Source organism: Falco punctatus, assembly GCF_963210335.1.
Source record: "Falco punctatus genome assembly, chromosome: 6".
In the NCBI taxonomy this organism is placed as follows: Eukaryota; Metazoa; Chordata; class Aves; order Falconiformes; family Falconidae; genus Falco; species Falco punctatus.
In genome coordinates, this window is record NC_137585.1 from 14291413 (window position 1) to 14305888 (window position 14476).

General features: G+C 37.7%; 1 protein-coding gene across 1 annotated transcript in view; it reads left to right on the plus strand.

The window, feature by feature from the left end:
• The first annotated feature begins 13 nt into the window (after window positions 1-13).
• The window catches only part of SMC1B (structural maintenance of chromosomes 1B), a 37778-nt gene continuing 23315 nt past the window's right edge, over window positions 14-14476 (plus strand). Inside the window, exons 1-10 of the mRNA XM_080390849.1 lie at window positions 14-668; window positions 2538-2730; window positions 3271-3379; window positions 4519-4722; window positions 5112-5350; window positions 5793-6051; window positions 7438-7578; window positions 9826-9908; window positions 10929-11136; window positions 13725-13910. Coding sequence (XP_080246975.1) covers window positions 101-668; window positions 2538-2730; window positions 3271-3379; window positions 4519-4722; window positions 5112-5350; window positions 5793-6051; window positions 7438-7578; window positions 9826-9908; window positions 10929-11136; window positions 13725-13910 — 2190 coding nt within the window. The 5' untranslated portion in view covers window positions 14-100. The remainder of the gene's footprint in view (window positions 669-2537; window positions 2731-3270; window positions 3380-4518; window positions 4723-5111; window positions 5351-5792; window positions 6052-7437; window positions 7579-9825; window positions 9909-10928; window positions 11137-13724; window positions 13911-14476) is intronic.

Sequence of the window (14476 nt, forward strand, 5' to 3'; positions counted from 1 at the left end):
GTCCCCGCTTTAGGGTCCCCTCAGAACGCACCGGGCGGGGGAACGGCACCACCCCGCCCCGCTGCGCCACGCCCCGGGTGGGGGCTGTGCCCTCACCCCTATGGTCCGGACCCGCGCGTTGAAGATGCGGCTCTGCCGCTGCAGCTCCCGCTGCCGCCGCCGCTCCAGGGCGGCTGCCTCCTGCAGGTCTCGCTGTAGCCCCAGCCCGCTCATGGCGCCGAGAGGACAACCGGCCGCAGCGGCCCGGAGCGAAGCGCGGCCGAAGAGAGCCGCCCGCCAGGAGAACAACGCACCGGGTCGCGATGGGAACGGGAGCCCCGCCCCTTCGCCGCTCGCCCCGCCCCCTCCGCTCTCGCGCCTTTGTCGCCCAACGTGGCGGCAGGCGCGAGGCGGGCGGCCGCTGAGGGCGCGCCGTGGGCAGCGCCGCCTGTCGCCCGCTGAGGGGAGAGAGGCCGGGGCCGCGCAGCTCTCGCCTGTGGGCGGCAAACCGGCGACATACGCCCTTCGGCTATTTAAATCGGGTGGGGGAGTGCATGAGCTAACGGCCTCTCCTGCAGGGATGGGTTACCTGAAGCTGCTGGTGATACAGAATTTCAAGTCATGGCGGGGGCAACAGGTTATCGGCCCCTTCATGAGGTTCAGCTGTATCATCGGGCCCAACGGATCAGGTAGCAGGCTGGGGAGAGGGAGGGGGGTCACTGGGCAGCTGGTGGCTCTGTTTCTCCACTGTAGTTATCAGGACTGATGTTTCAGTTTTGGGCTCTTTGCCTGTTCTGTGAAGGCTACAGGCCTGCTAGGGAAGAAATGGCAGCAGTGCAGGCCCAGGAGGTAGGGTCAACATGGCTGTGCCAGACAGGTGAGGATGTTGTACTTTCTGGTGTTATACAAGCAGCAAGGAAAACCAAGCCAGCAATTTCCCTGAAACCAAAGGTTCTCAAGAGCTCATCCATTCCAGAAGTTAAATCTCCATCTGTGGAGGTTTGCCTATGGAGGAATAGCATTGCAGTGCTTGGGGGGGAGTGGGGGAAGTAAAAACTCACACAGGCCTGCTTAAAATTTCTTCATATGCACCTGAGGGTGCAGCAGCACAAGCAAAGTTTTGGAGGCCTGATCAGCTCTTGCTCTTTAACTGAAAGTACAGATTTTTCAAGCATGGAAGGACAGAGGTACAGTGGTGGAAAGAATTTCCATTTTTAGTTGTCTTCTTTTTCCAGCTCTTGTAGAATGAGTGGTTTGCAAACAACACACCTTGCCTTTGCTGCTCCGGTTTGCAATTCAGCTTACAATAATCACATAAAGGTGGTTTTACTTTAATACTGTGGCTTGAAAACTGCTTCTTGATTTGAGTCTGTGGTCTCTGTTACATGAGTAAGCATGTTTGGGAAAGAGTAGCTTTGCAGGATGGTAGCTGCTTTGTGGTTTTAGCCCACAAGAGCCTTGGTTTGTAGATGTGACCCCACATTGTTATCCTGTGGGTGCTGGAACTTCTTAAAATCTAATTCACTTCTTCTGAAAGCCCCATTGAACAAATGGGATTTTACCTTCTATTTGCCACAGTATGATATGATAGGAGGTCAAGGTTGCAAAGATGGACTTGGCATTTGGTCTTAAGTTTCCCCAGTCTGTTAATGATTTAGCTTATGATTTAGACTTTTTAGATCATGTTGCTTCTTGACTTATCTAATTGGAGTGAGATCTGTGAATGTAAGTAACAATTATTTAGCACTATTTTTGTATTCTTGTCACTTTATCCCTAATCCCCGTTGTATGTATTGGAAAGCCTCAAAATTATACATACTTTTTCCAGGTAATTTTCCAGTTACACCTTTATACATTGTATAGGTTAATCTAGGGAGAAAATTTTGACTATTCTAATCTCTAATATTTCATTTGTCTATTCCCCCCTAGTATTCTTCCTTTTATGCTATTTTGGAGAATAAGTCAACATACAGCAGAAGTAGCAAGGTTGAAGACAGGAAAAAAAAAACAAACAAACCCAACAGTAATGCTCAAGACTAAAGGGGAAAACCAAAAAGGATTCAATTAAGAGAATTTTTGTCTGAGGGAGTATGATCTGAGAACTCTTGCTGTGGTGAATGGATCTGGGAGAGTAGTTGTGTTCTTTAGAACACTGGAGTTATAGTGGAAAAATTCTGGTTAAGCAATAGAATGCTTATGCAGCAAGTCTTCTTGACTGCATTATATGAAGAAAACTACCAAATAAGGAGTATGATGCTTGCTCAGTTTAAGTAATGGCCTCTAGAGATGCCTATGTAAGAAAAATTTGTTCCAACAAGGCTGAACAAATAACAAATCAGTTTTGTGATGATATTTATTACAAGCCTGTTATCTGCTGCCAGTGTGTTACATCTTAGAAATTTACTTATTATGTGCAATATTTTTTCTTTAATGAAATACAGAATTAGAAATAGAATTAATAAAGACTTTTGCATTTATGTATATGGTTTTTAGTTAATTGTTAATCAAATGCCTCCTTTCTGCCATGTCAAAGTGTTTTTTTAAAAACTTTTTGAAAGGAAAATCTAATATAATGGATGCTGTTAGTTTTGTGATGTGTGAAAAGACCTCTAATTTGCGAGTTAAAAGTGTTCGAGATCTTATTCATGGAGCACATGTTGGAAAACCAGTTTCTTCTACAGCTAGTGTGAAGATGGTATATTGTGAAGAAGATGGGGAGGAAAAAGCATTTTCAAGAGTTATCCGTGGTAGGTAGTGGATTCTGTTGGGTGTACTTCCTGTTTTCTGATGTATAAGAAATGGAGACGGAGAATATCCAACTTTGTTTTTCAGACACCTAATATTCTTTCATATTTGCGTGGATTAAGCCCATTAGTATTGCAATACTTCAAGTCCTTCAGTGGTATTTTGATAACCAAGTGTTATAAGTGAAAAAACATGCTGGGGCAAAGTTAAAAAATTAAGCAAGTAGTTAATAAATGTTCTTTGTTCCATACTTTGATCTTATTCACTTGGAATATGTAGATGGTTTAGGCTCTAGAAAATGAGGTCTGACACCTTGCTGCAGGCACAAGCGCTTAAGCATTTATCAATACCTTTTTTGGAAGTATGCAATTAGAATTTTCATACAGAAAAATGAAATTATGGAAGTGACTAAGGGAGTAGTTGAAATACCTTTTCTTCTTTGAAGAAATTGTTCAGTTAAATTGTTCCATGAGTTTAGCCCTTTTCCTATGGATTTTGTGCATAGCCATTTTATAGTAATTTTTTTTTCTTTCCTCCTTTAGGTAGTTGTTCTGATTTTTTTTTCAATGATAAGTCTGTCAGCCGATCTACTTACATAGCTGAGCTTGAAAAAGTAGGCATACTTGTCAAAGCTAGGAATTTTCTTATTTTTCAGGTAAGCATTTAAGGTATTTTGTAAGGAAGATAAAAGCTTCTGAGACTATTTCATAGGACTACATAGTTATTTATTTAACAGAGAAGAGGCCATCCTTAGCTAATTTCAAGCCAATACATTTTTTCCAGACCTCGACCAAGGATTAGACTACAGAATGGAAATAATGGAGTTTGTGTGTACATGAGAGTACTAGTAAGAAAGAAGCTAAAATGGGAGAAATTAAGTACTTGTATTATTCAGCGTGTATAAGAAAACACATTTAGTGTGTTATAAATAGGAACAGATAATTTCATCTTAAAACACTTCTATTGGTCAAGATGTGTGAAATTTTTAACTGGATTTTACGTTAAGCTTGAGAGATTGAAAATCCTAGTGGGTTATTGGTTCACAAGTATTTAACGATACAGGTCAGAAATGCCATATTTTTATGATGAATGTATTTCACAGGATTATCTTCCTTGCAGTTGTTGAGGAAAATTTCCCAAGGAGGAACTGATTTTTCCCTGTTATGGAAACCTTATAGATGGAGTTTTGTTGTGATAATAGTGTCTATGATGTGGGCATTTGTCTACTGTACAGATAAAATAAATCCCACAAAGCTTATTTGCTACGCTTTACTGAAAATAGTAACTCCTTCAGATCATGAAGATCTGAGCAGCTAATACATGGACAAAAACTCTGTACCATTAACTGTAGGAGTTAAGTAATCTTCCATAACAGTGATTTCAGCTGGTTTGCTTTTGAAATACTGGGGGGGCGGGGGTGTTAGTTTATTTTTCATTGACAATCAATTTCAGTTCCTCTAAAGAGGCTAAATGATTTAACTTTGTCATTCTGATACTGCTCACTGATTTGTGCCTGTTGGTTAAGTTTGAAGGTGTTTTTCATAGACCATATCTGACATTCTAAAACTTAGTGATTTAATTAGGTGAGGTGGGTAGGTGATACTGCTTTTGGTACTAAACTTTTCCTTGGGTTTGAATCTAAAAGTATTTCCATCCAGTTCTGTTAATCATAAATATATCCAGAGAGAAATCTGTACTATATATTCTTAAAAGAAATTTGATGGGCAACATAATGATCTACAGTGCTGCTTTGTATTTGCCATTTTTTCTTTTTTATTTTTTTTTTTTTTTTAGGGAACAGTAGAATCAATTGCACTGAAGAAGCCAAAGGAGAGAACTCAATTTTTTGAACAAATCAGTAATTCATGGGAATATGCTGAAGACTATGAAAGAAAGAAGAAAAAAATGCAGCAAGCAGAAGAAGATGCACAGTTTAATTATAACAAGAAAAAAAGTGTTGCAGCAGAACGCAAACAAGCAAAGATAGAGAAAGAGGAGGTAACTCAAGGCTATTCCTTTTTTGCATGTTAAGATCTCAGATCTTACATCTTTTATGAACTTAAGTACAGATTTTCTTAAAAAACCACCAACTTCTGTTGGTTTTAATCTAATATTTTTTTTTCCAGGATGGTGTACTATATAAAAACAGTATAATTTAAAACTATATATAGAGGATACCTATAATAAAATCTAAATAAATGAAAGTGTAAATTTGCCAGTGTAATTAATGAAGTGTTGACTTACATGTTGGAGTTTTATGGTTAGTGCACATTACTGGAATTATGGCTACAGGTACGTCATCTTATATCGCTTTAGATGTGAAATTAGATGGCTAATGATTAAAAATCCTTTTTATAAACCACAAATAAATTTTGTAATGTTGGTAGGCAGAACATTACCAGATGCTTATCAAGGAACTGGAAGAAGAAAGGATACAGATGCAGCTTTTCCGGCTTTATCACAATGAAAAAAACATTGCTTTTCTGAAAAAAAATTTGGATGAGAAGAATATGGAGGCTAGTACAAAGAAAGAGCAACTTTCTGCAGCAGAGGACGCATTTAGAGCCAAAAAAAGTGTGCTTGGTGCACTAAACAGAGACCAACAGCACATGGAAAGACAAATTAAGTATGTTTTCCAATCGGATTCTCTCATAGTTGTTGTGTTAAAGCACAGTCTGTGCTGGGAATTCCTTGTCAAGCATGTGTTTCCTGTTAAAGTGGTTGGGTGATATCCTAGTGCTATGGAAGTCAGTTTGTAGCAGTTTACTAAAGTAATATTTAGACAGTGATTTCACTTCTACCACTATGCCCGGGTATAACTTCATTATATAAATGAGTGTTTGCTATTAATTTTTATACTTCACTTTTTGAATTTCTATTTTCAGTAGATACTAAAAAAAAATCACCTGTGGGTATGTAACCTTGCAGTTGACCACTGATTATTTTCATGTGTGGTTGAGAGGGGGTTTGGTGGTTGTTTTTTTTGGTGTGGTTTAGTTGTTTTGGATGTGTTGTATGGTTTTTGGTTTGTATGGGTTTGGTTTTTGTTGTTGGTTTGTTTTTTTTAGGACTCTGGAAGCATCACTGATTGAGCAGCGATCCCTCTGTGTAAAAGCAAAGGAAAACACTTCCTACCAAATCAAGAAAGTAGAAATGTCTAAAAAATCCCTAAGGGACAAGGAGAAATCCTGTGATAAGGAAAAGCAGAACATAAAAGAACTAGAGATAGAATTGAATGTTATTGAGAAAGCATGGACAGCATTTGAGAAGAAAGTTGAAGAGGAGTTACTGCAGCGAGCAGCAGCTGTTGAGCTGGGAGAAAGTCAGGTGACTTGGGAGGCCAAAAAGTACTGTTTACTAGTGAAGTCCAAAAATACCCAGTGGTGACAGAAACCATTGTTTTACCAATAACATGTAATTTCTACTGATCTTTTTGCTGTTGAGCTCAAACAAAAACAAAATTGTAGCTTTTATTTAGAGTCTGTTTCATTGGATGAAGAGAAATGATGAGGAGGGACTCCCTCATGATTCCTCCCACTCTTGGGGGGGTAGGGGGTGGAGGGAGTCAGATCTCAGAACTTCTAAACTTTAGGAAGTAAATCTAAACTGTGTAAAGATCTAGGAATTGTGAAATTGGAAATGGTAAGAATCTCTGCTACAGTGTGAAGTACATCTTTGACGCAATGTGAGAAGATCCCTTACTAGAGAAAGCAAAAAATTTTCAGTGAACAAGAAGTTGAGAAGAGTTTGATGGAAGCTTTAGAAGGGTTGTATGCAGGCATTGTCATCTGTGGATTAGCGTTATAGCTACACTTAATTATAGGTGGTTAGGTGGTTCTCTGGTCTGTGGGTTTTTTCCCTTCGTGGAAGTCCACATGCTACATTGTGGGAGAGTAGGATAGCAAACACCCAGTAGGGTCTTGTGGTGAGAGGGTAATTGCTGAGAAATGGCTTCTCAGCTGAGGTACAGAAATATGTCTTCAATTAGAAAAAAAACCTCAAGATGACAAGAAAAATGCAAACAAGACTTGGTAGTATACACACCATCTACTGTGGATCAAAATCTAAACCTGAGGTAGCTCACTTATAAGCTATTTTAAGTTATCTTAGAAGGAAAGGACTGCATCACTGCATTCACATTTGAAGAAGCTACCTTTGCAACCATATGGACAGAAATGCTTTTAAAATAAAATGCTATCTTTTCTCCATTGTCTCTTCCTTAAAATAGTTTTTGACCAATTAATGGGGAACCTGCAGGGTTGTTCTAGTCTGTGGATCTCTCCGCTTTGCGCTTTAGAGGCATTTGGTCAGTTAGTTGTAACTTTGCAGGATTGTTTGAAATGTTTGTTTGCTGTAATTCTAAATAGCAAGACTAAAACTTACAGTAATTTTGGGCTGTGCAAAGTCTTAGTGTTAACCTTAAGATTGATTGTGAAGTACTTAAACTTTATAAACTTCTGTGAAAAATAAGTCATTTGAAGTCTAAAACAAGACCGTAGGCAGTAATTGTGAAGTGTAAGCTTTGGGTTTAATCTTTCTTTAATGAAATACAACTTCTTATAATGCAACTAGTAGCTAAAAAGGTTTTCTGGAGAATTGAGTGCGTTTTATAATCTTGATGATGATAAAGTAGGCAATTAGTAATTGAGTCAGTCCACAAAGTGGGTAGATCCTGTTGTACGTAATTTTTATTTTTTTTTGTTACTTTTCCAGTTGGAGCGCTATAAAGAGCTAAAGGAAGTAGCAAGAAAGAAAGTAGCTACACTAACCCAGCAGCAAGAAAAACTTTTCTGGGAGGAGAAAGGAGATCAAGAAAAGCTGAAACTTAACCGGAGGAAGAAAAAAGAAGTTGAGGTATTTGTATCAATCAAATGTTTTAAGGAGGAGGAGTTTGGTTTGGGTTTGTTTTTTACCTTTCCCTCTGGTATAAATGTCTGTATGTGTTAAATGCTTTGACATAAACAAATCATCAGCAAAGGAGATACATTGCAAGTATTAGTTCAGTTTTCATGTTGCAACAGCTTTAGAAAAATGACTTCTACATTTGATTAGAGAATGGTTGTGTGGACCCACACTGATTTGGTTTTGAAAGCTTTGGCTCTGATACTTTACATTTACTCAGAGCATATACTTAACTGCAATCAGTTCCTGTCATTGTAAGAGCAGTTTTTCTTTCTGAGATGTTCTACTGCTGTTGTATATCTTTATGATACTCGCACCATTTAGAAGTTTATTTTTATTATAGCTACCTTCTTGTTATGTTTTTAAGGTCAGCTGTGTGTATGATTGTGGTATAGTTGGAAAAATCTTGGTGTACACTCCTATTGAATTTCAGAGGCAGTGTATTTGGTGTGAACACAGATCATTGTTGTTGTCATTTTGTTTCTGATTTCTTTTATCACTGCAGATCTAAACACGTAACAATAAAATACCTACATTGTTCGCTATAACTTGGTCACCATGCCTGATGTTCTCTTTCAGAAAAACTGTTTCCCATCTCATTGTTCGATGATGCTTCTGATAGTCAGCTGAGCTTCCGTCCTTTCTACTTCTATCTGTCTTTTGCTGGAAACCTTGCCCTATTACATGTTCTGGGGTTTTCACTTCATTTTTTTGGAATCATGATAATCTTGCAATTTTGTTACCTACTAAGAAGTTAGCGAGGCAATGCGCATTTTTTTGCTGTGTAGTTAAAACTGGAGGTTTGGAGGAGACCTTATGTTCAGAAAAATTAAAAATCTGTCAGATGAGTTGTTACCAGTTTTAGTTCCTTATACTTTATTCTGGTACATGTAAACTTGCTTGTGTGGGAAAGTCTGTGTTTTACTGTATGAGGATGTAAAATAATCATTGCCATGATATCTGAGTTAATAGTTGTACATCCATTTGGTCTTGAGATTATACTACTTTTTGTAGTACTAGTTACCAGGAAAACCTAGTTAATATCTAGAAGTGAAATATATCTATTGTTTGTGTTTCTAAAACTGCAAGTCCCATTGTACTGTTAGGAAGGAAATAAGGAATACTGGAGAGTTTGTAAAAACTCATGTCTCATAGTTTAGAATTGAGATTACTTACCTGTGCTGGTGATGTCTGGTGATCACTCCTCACAATGCCGCATGTGTGTGACCACATCTAGCATGCTCTGTCCAGTTCTGGGCTTCCCCGTACAAGTTATCTTTCTTGACATCCTGGAGTGAGTCCAGCAGAGAGCTACCAGGCTGGGTAGGCTGGAGCTCCTGGGTTACGAGGAGAGAGAACCAGGAGAACTGGATCTGTTCAGCCTGGAGGAGGAGAGGTGATGGAAAGACCTTACTACTATCTGCAGTTACCTAGTGGGAAGGGTATGAGTAAGGTAGAGCCACGCTTTTTCTAGAGGTGCACAGTGATAGAATAGGAGACAATGGGCTGAATTCAGAATACAGGAAATTCTGAAAAGGTATTGGGTAAAGTGTTTCATCTCAAGGACAGTCAAATGTTGAAGCATGTGCACAAAGAGGCTGTGGACTTGTCATCCTTAGAGCTATTCAAAAGGTCACTAGGATTTCAGAAGTTAAGTTAAAGCTTTATAAAATCTGTAGGTAACTATTTTTTTTCATTTGCTTTAGTTACTGTATTTTTATTCAGTTTGAGTAATCAAAAATGCTTGTTTCACCGTTTGCTTGGTTTTTAGCATAATGCTTTTGTGTCGGGGTGGAACCTCTTATCTCAGCATATTCATGTGTCCTTATTAGGAAAAAACCTTCTGTTAATCTCAGGCCAAGAAAAGCACCTGTTTTGTTTTAACACCTATAACTTACTAACACAGTGTTTAAGTTGTTTTATTTACTGGTGTTGTGCTTCTTTGTGCTGAAGAAGCTTTCGCTGAACTGTAGCCAAACACGAAAAATTCAGTAATGGCCTTGATAAAATTATTTTCCTTTATTATATTCATGGTGCAATTTGGCACCTGCTATTGAGAAAGAGATGCTATTGCTTCAGCATGAAATACCAACAAAGAAAAAAAGATCTGTCTCAGTACTTGTTCTGAGCCCTATACCTTGCTATGAAAGGTATTTTCCTCTGGCTTGTTTTTAACACATTCTATTTATGATTGCATAGGAAAACATAAAACAGATTGTGGAGCAGATAGAAGAGCATGAAAAACGAATAGAGAAGTTAGAAGAATATGCCAAGATATGCATGTAAGTTTAAAAGAATTAAAAGCTGAGTGGATTTCTTGCATATTCACTATTTTCAAATTAATATAGCAGGTTTCTAATTACTTCTAATTCTTTTCTATTCTTCAAAATTTTAATATTAATTAGAAAGAATTCTAATTCTTATTTCAGTTACTTGTCAAAATAAAGTGGGAAATATGAAGGCTCATCCATATTTCGTTTGAAACCAGTTTTATAATTGCTTCTAATTTCTTGCAGGTGTGCAAATTATGTCGCTACAGGTAGGGTATGGGTCTGTTAGTATACAAATTCTGAGCAAGAGAACAGGGCAGTTCTGTAGTTGTGCTACTTTAGAAAGCATTAATATTTACACTGTCTATAGGGAGCACAGCTCAGTTCTTGCTTCCTGGGTCTTGTCTTCTACCTGATTTTTACTCTTTGTGAAATAAGGTGTATAAGCCCTTCATTGAGTAAACTGAACTATCTTTGATATTAGCCTATGTTTTGTGCAGGAGGTCAGAGCAGGTGATCTCTAGGGATTTACTCCACCCCCACCACCACCCGTCCTATCTTTTCCTATGCACCTGTAATGTGTGCGTTGGCTTAATACTGTCTGTGTAGTGAATAAAGCTTGGCCATGGACAGGGAGCAGTAGACCCACTGTGACTGGTGTGATGCAGAATTGTTTCCATTAAGTAGTTGTACTAGACTGTGGCAGAGCCTTAGTGCTATTGCTAAGTATGTAAAGTGAGTAATATCTTTGCATGAGAATTCTCAGGCCTTCTTAGTTTGATAATATTAGACATTTTATTGATGGAGGATAAAACAATGCAGTTGTGTGTTTTACAGGCAAAAACCCTCACTTGTACTCAATTTTGAATAGCTTATACTATAGAATGCCACTTCTATAAGAAGCTTCTTATAGATACTTAAAATCTTTAATGATTTTTGTAGTCTGTGACCATAGAATGACTGATTTTGTAAGCTATAAGCTTGTATAAACGAAAAAGTAAACAACTTTCCTATTTTTGCTTCAATTCAAAGTGAATTGTTAACAGAGAAAAAACAGCAAGAAGAAGTGCTAACTAAGGAAATTGAAAGTTCAACGATACGAATGGCTGAAGTGAACGAAGAATTGAATAAAATAGTTGGTGAACTGCAGAATGCCAAAATTGATTACCATGAAGGAAGGCGACAGCAGATGAGAGCAGAAATCCTGGAAAGTCTCAAAAGAATGTATCCGAATTCTGTGGTAAATGAGTGGTCTCATTTAAATGTGTTATTTTAGAATTAAGATTTAAGAGTTCTGCCTTAGAATGAGTAAGCAGCTAAATTACACTGGATGGTCTTGCATATTCTTTTAAACTTAATGCTTTCTTGACTGTACATGGTAAAATAGTATTCCTGAAAAAGTAGCAGCATATACTGTCATAATTTTTTCTGTTTCTAGAAACAGACAAATTACTGTCTGTATCAAAGAATAATTTTCATCTTTTATGTGATTTTTGTGGTATTTGATTTCTACTATTTTTTTGGCTTGTTTTCTTTTGTCCTCAAACATATTTTTGACTTCCTTATTTTGAAAAATGAATGGGAGGGTTAGCTGTGAGACCATTTATTCCAAAAACAATACTTCTTCCAAAGGGCAATTTTTTCTTAGGTGGATGAGATTATGTTACCAAATGGTCTGTCTTTTCTTATCAGTTACCATATTTTACTTAAATTACTGTCCAGTAATGTCATTAAGTGTTTGGTGTATTGATTCTGAATTATCAGCAGACATTGATTGTTTTATATTTACTGCAACATGGAAAGTCATTCCAGATAAACTTATTAATAAATCTAAACAACTGAATAGTTGGTCTCAGAGTATGTCTCAGTATAGTCACTCCTTTTTGATATACATAGTTGAGAAGTGCAAGGCAGTAATCTAATCTTTGTTTTTTAATGTTTAGAATGTGACATGCCTCTGGTTCCTAGTGCTACCATAAGAACATAAAAAAGAAAGTGTTTTCAGTTGTTCTTTTGCTTCTTGGTCTTTTGCAAAAATTCCTCAGAATCTGGCAAGTGTCTGATCCTGTTGTTTACTCAAGAGATAAAGAAATTTGCTTGTCAGCTGCTCAGAACTTTTTCATTCATGTTAACAAGATACTCCAAAAAATCAAAAAGACAATTGGTGGATCTCCTTTGCTCCTTTTGCATTGTATTCCTGTTTTAAAAGAACTGGATCAAACTGGTGATACATTGCTGGCTTAGGAGAGAGATGGTGTTCAGGATGATCTCTGTGCCAGGAGCTACAAATTTAAGAGTACTTACAGATGGGACAGCTTCTAACAAGTGAAAACTAGTTAAGTCAAATTAGTTACATAAAACTATCCTGTTACAGAAAGTTTCAATGATACCTGCTTCAGTTACTGCTGTTCCTGCAATAGTTTTCACAACACTACTATGAGGCAACAGAGTTGCCTATGAGTTGCTGCTTAACACTCTGGTGTATTAATTTCAGATGACTGAATACAATCTAAATTAAAGTCTCAGGATGGGAAGATCTTGACACATTTAATCTTCTGGGCCATTAAGTACTCAGGCAGAACTGAAGGAAATCTTAGTGTTGGTCTTCTGGATTTCATAGGCAAAAAATGACACATTGCTTCTAAATGTTTAGTTCTTACATCCATTTCAAAGCTTCTGTTAAAACATTCTTTTAGTGGTTGGTGGACATTGCAGGTACTGAAAAGCTGTGCAGTAATGCAATTCTGCTGTATGAGTGACGTGTGTGTTTTCATGGATTTGTCTGTTCAGCAAAGTGAATTCTGCAGCTGATGACACTTTTCATAATTTAATTTTCAAAGCAGCATTCCTGCATTGGTAGTTTTAATTGCCAAGGTTGCTATTGTTACAGATTCAGTTTTTCAGAAAAGGGAAAACATTTGTGAACGGTAGGAAAGTAGATTGTAGTAGGCTGTGACTTGATCTACTGGAAATTACCTCAACTGTATCATTCATGAGGTAATAATGTGGATGACTTTCCACATACAGCTCTTACCAGTTGTCTTCCTGTTTTCATTTGTTTAAATTTGATAAGGATAAAACTGTAAATATGCAAGAGGAGACCAGTAGCTATATGTCGACAAGCAGAAAAATCATTCTTGCCTGAATTCACAGGCTATAATGTTCAGAATGCGCATTAGTAGCTTTAACCATTCAGGGAAAGCTAAGCTGTACCTATTATTACAGAAATGGAAAAAATATATGTAGGGAATATGCACAACAGAGTTAGTTTTATCCAGGTGTTATTTCAATATACAGCAAAACAGGATTAATTATTTGGACTATGCAGTACAAGAAAATCAGTATTTTTTCTTTTCATGCCGAAGTAAGCAGATAATTCTTTTTTGGGGTGGGGGTTGAAACTAGAATAGTGCCTCTTGCTACCATTTTCCAAGTTAACAGTTCTACCTATCTATGACCTTATTGTCATTCAAAGATCTTACTGGATGTTGGATGCTTTATCTCCAAAAAAGATGCTTACTAACTTTTGCTATCATTACTCTGAATGTTTCTAGAAGTGTATACTAAAGATTATGAGTAAAATACTGAGGTATGTGATAGTAACCTCAGGGGAAAAAGTTAAATCACTTCAGATTTTGAAGGTAACACTTTGCAATTTGAATTGATGACTACTACAATTTCTGGTTGTTCTGATGTACAGCCATTGTAAATGAGTGCAGCTGGTGGATACACAACACATTTCCTCTTACTGTTACTATTTTTTAATGCAGAAATACTATTTGATCTCTAAAGTAACATATTACTATTTCTCTGTATTTTTATCTTCAGTTTGGAAGACTGCTTGACCTATGCCATCCTATTCATAAAAAATACCAACTTGCTGTTACCAAGGTATTTAGCAAATATGTGACTGCTATTGTTGTTGCCACTGAAAAAACAGCAAGAGATTGCATTCACTTCTTAAAACAAGAACGAGCTGAACCTGAAACTTTTCTTGCTTTAGATTACATTGATGTAAGTACTGTTTTCTTTTTTTCTGTCATCAGCAAGTTAATACACTTGTAAATCTTGATATTGGCTTACTTATTTTAGTTAAGTTTAAGTTTACATGTTAAGGCCTTTGCCTTTGCCTTACGCTTATGTGGTGAACTTTATGAGGTTGCTGTCGGCCCATTTCTCCAGCCTGCTGAGGTCCCTCTGGATGCCAACATGACAACCTGGCATACCAGCTACTCTTCCCAGTTATGTGTCATCAGCAACCTTGCTTGAAGGTATATTCTCCCCTGTCATCCTGATAATTAATGAAGACGTTAAATTGGTCCCAGTACTGACATGTCTAGTAACTGGCCTCCCACTGGACTTTTTGCCACCAGTCACCAGCCTGTGGGCCTGTCTGTTCAGGCAGTTCTCAGTCCACCTCACTGTCTGTTCAGCCAGCCCATATTTCATAATTTTCTTTGTGAGGATCTTACGGGAGGTAGTGTTGAAAGACTTAACTGAAGCCTAGGTAGACGATATCCACTGCTCTCCCCTTACCTACTAGGCCAGTCATTTCATTGTAGAAGGTTGTCAGGTTGGTC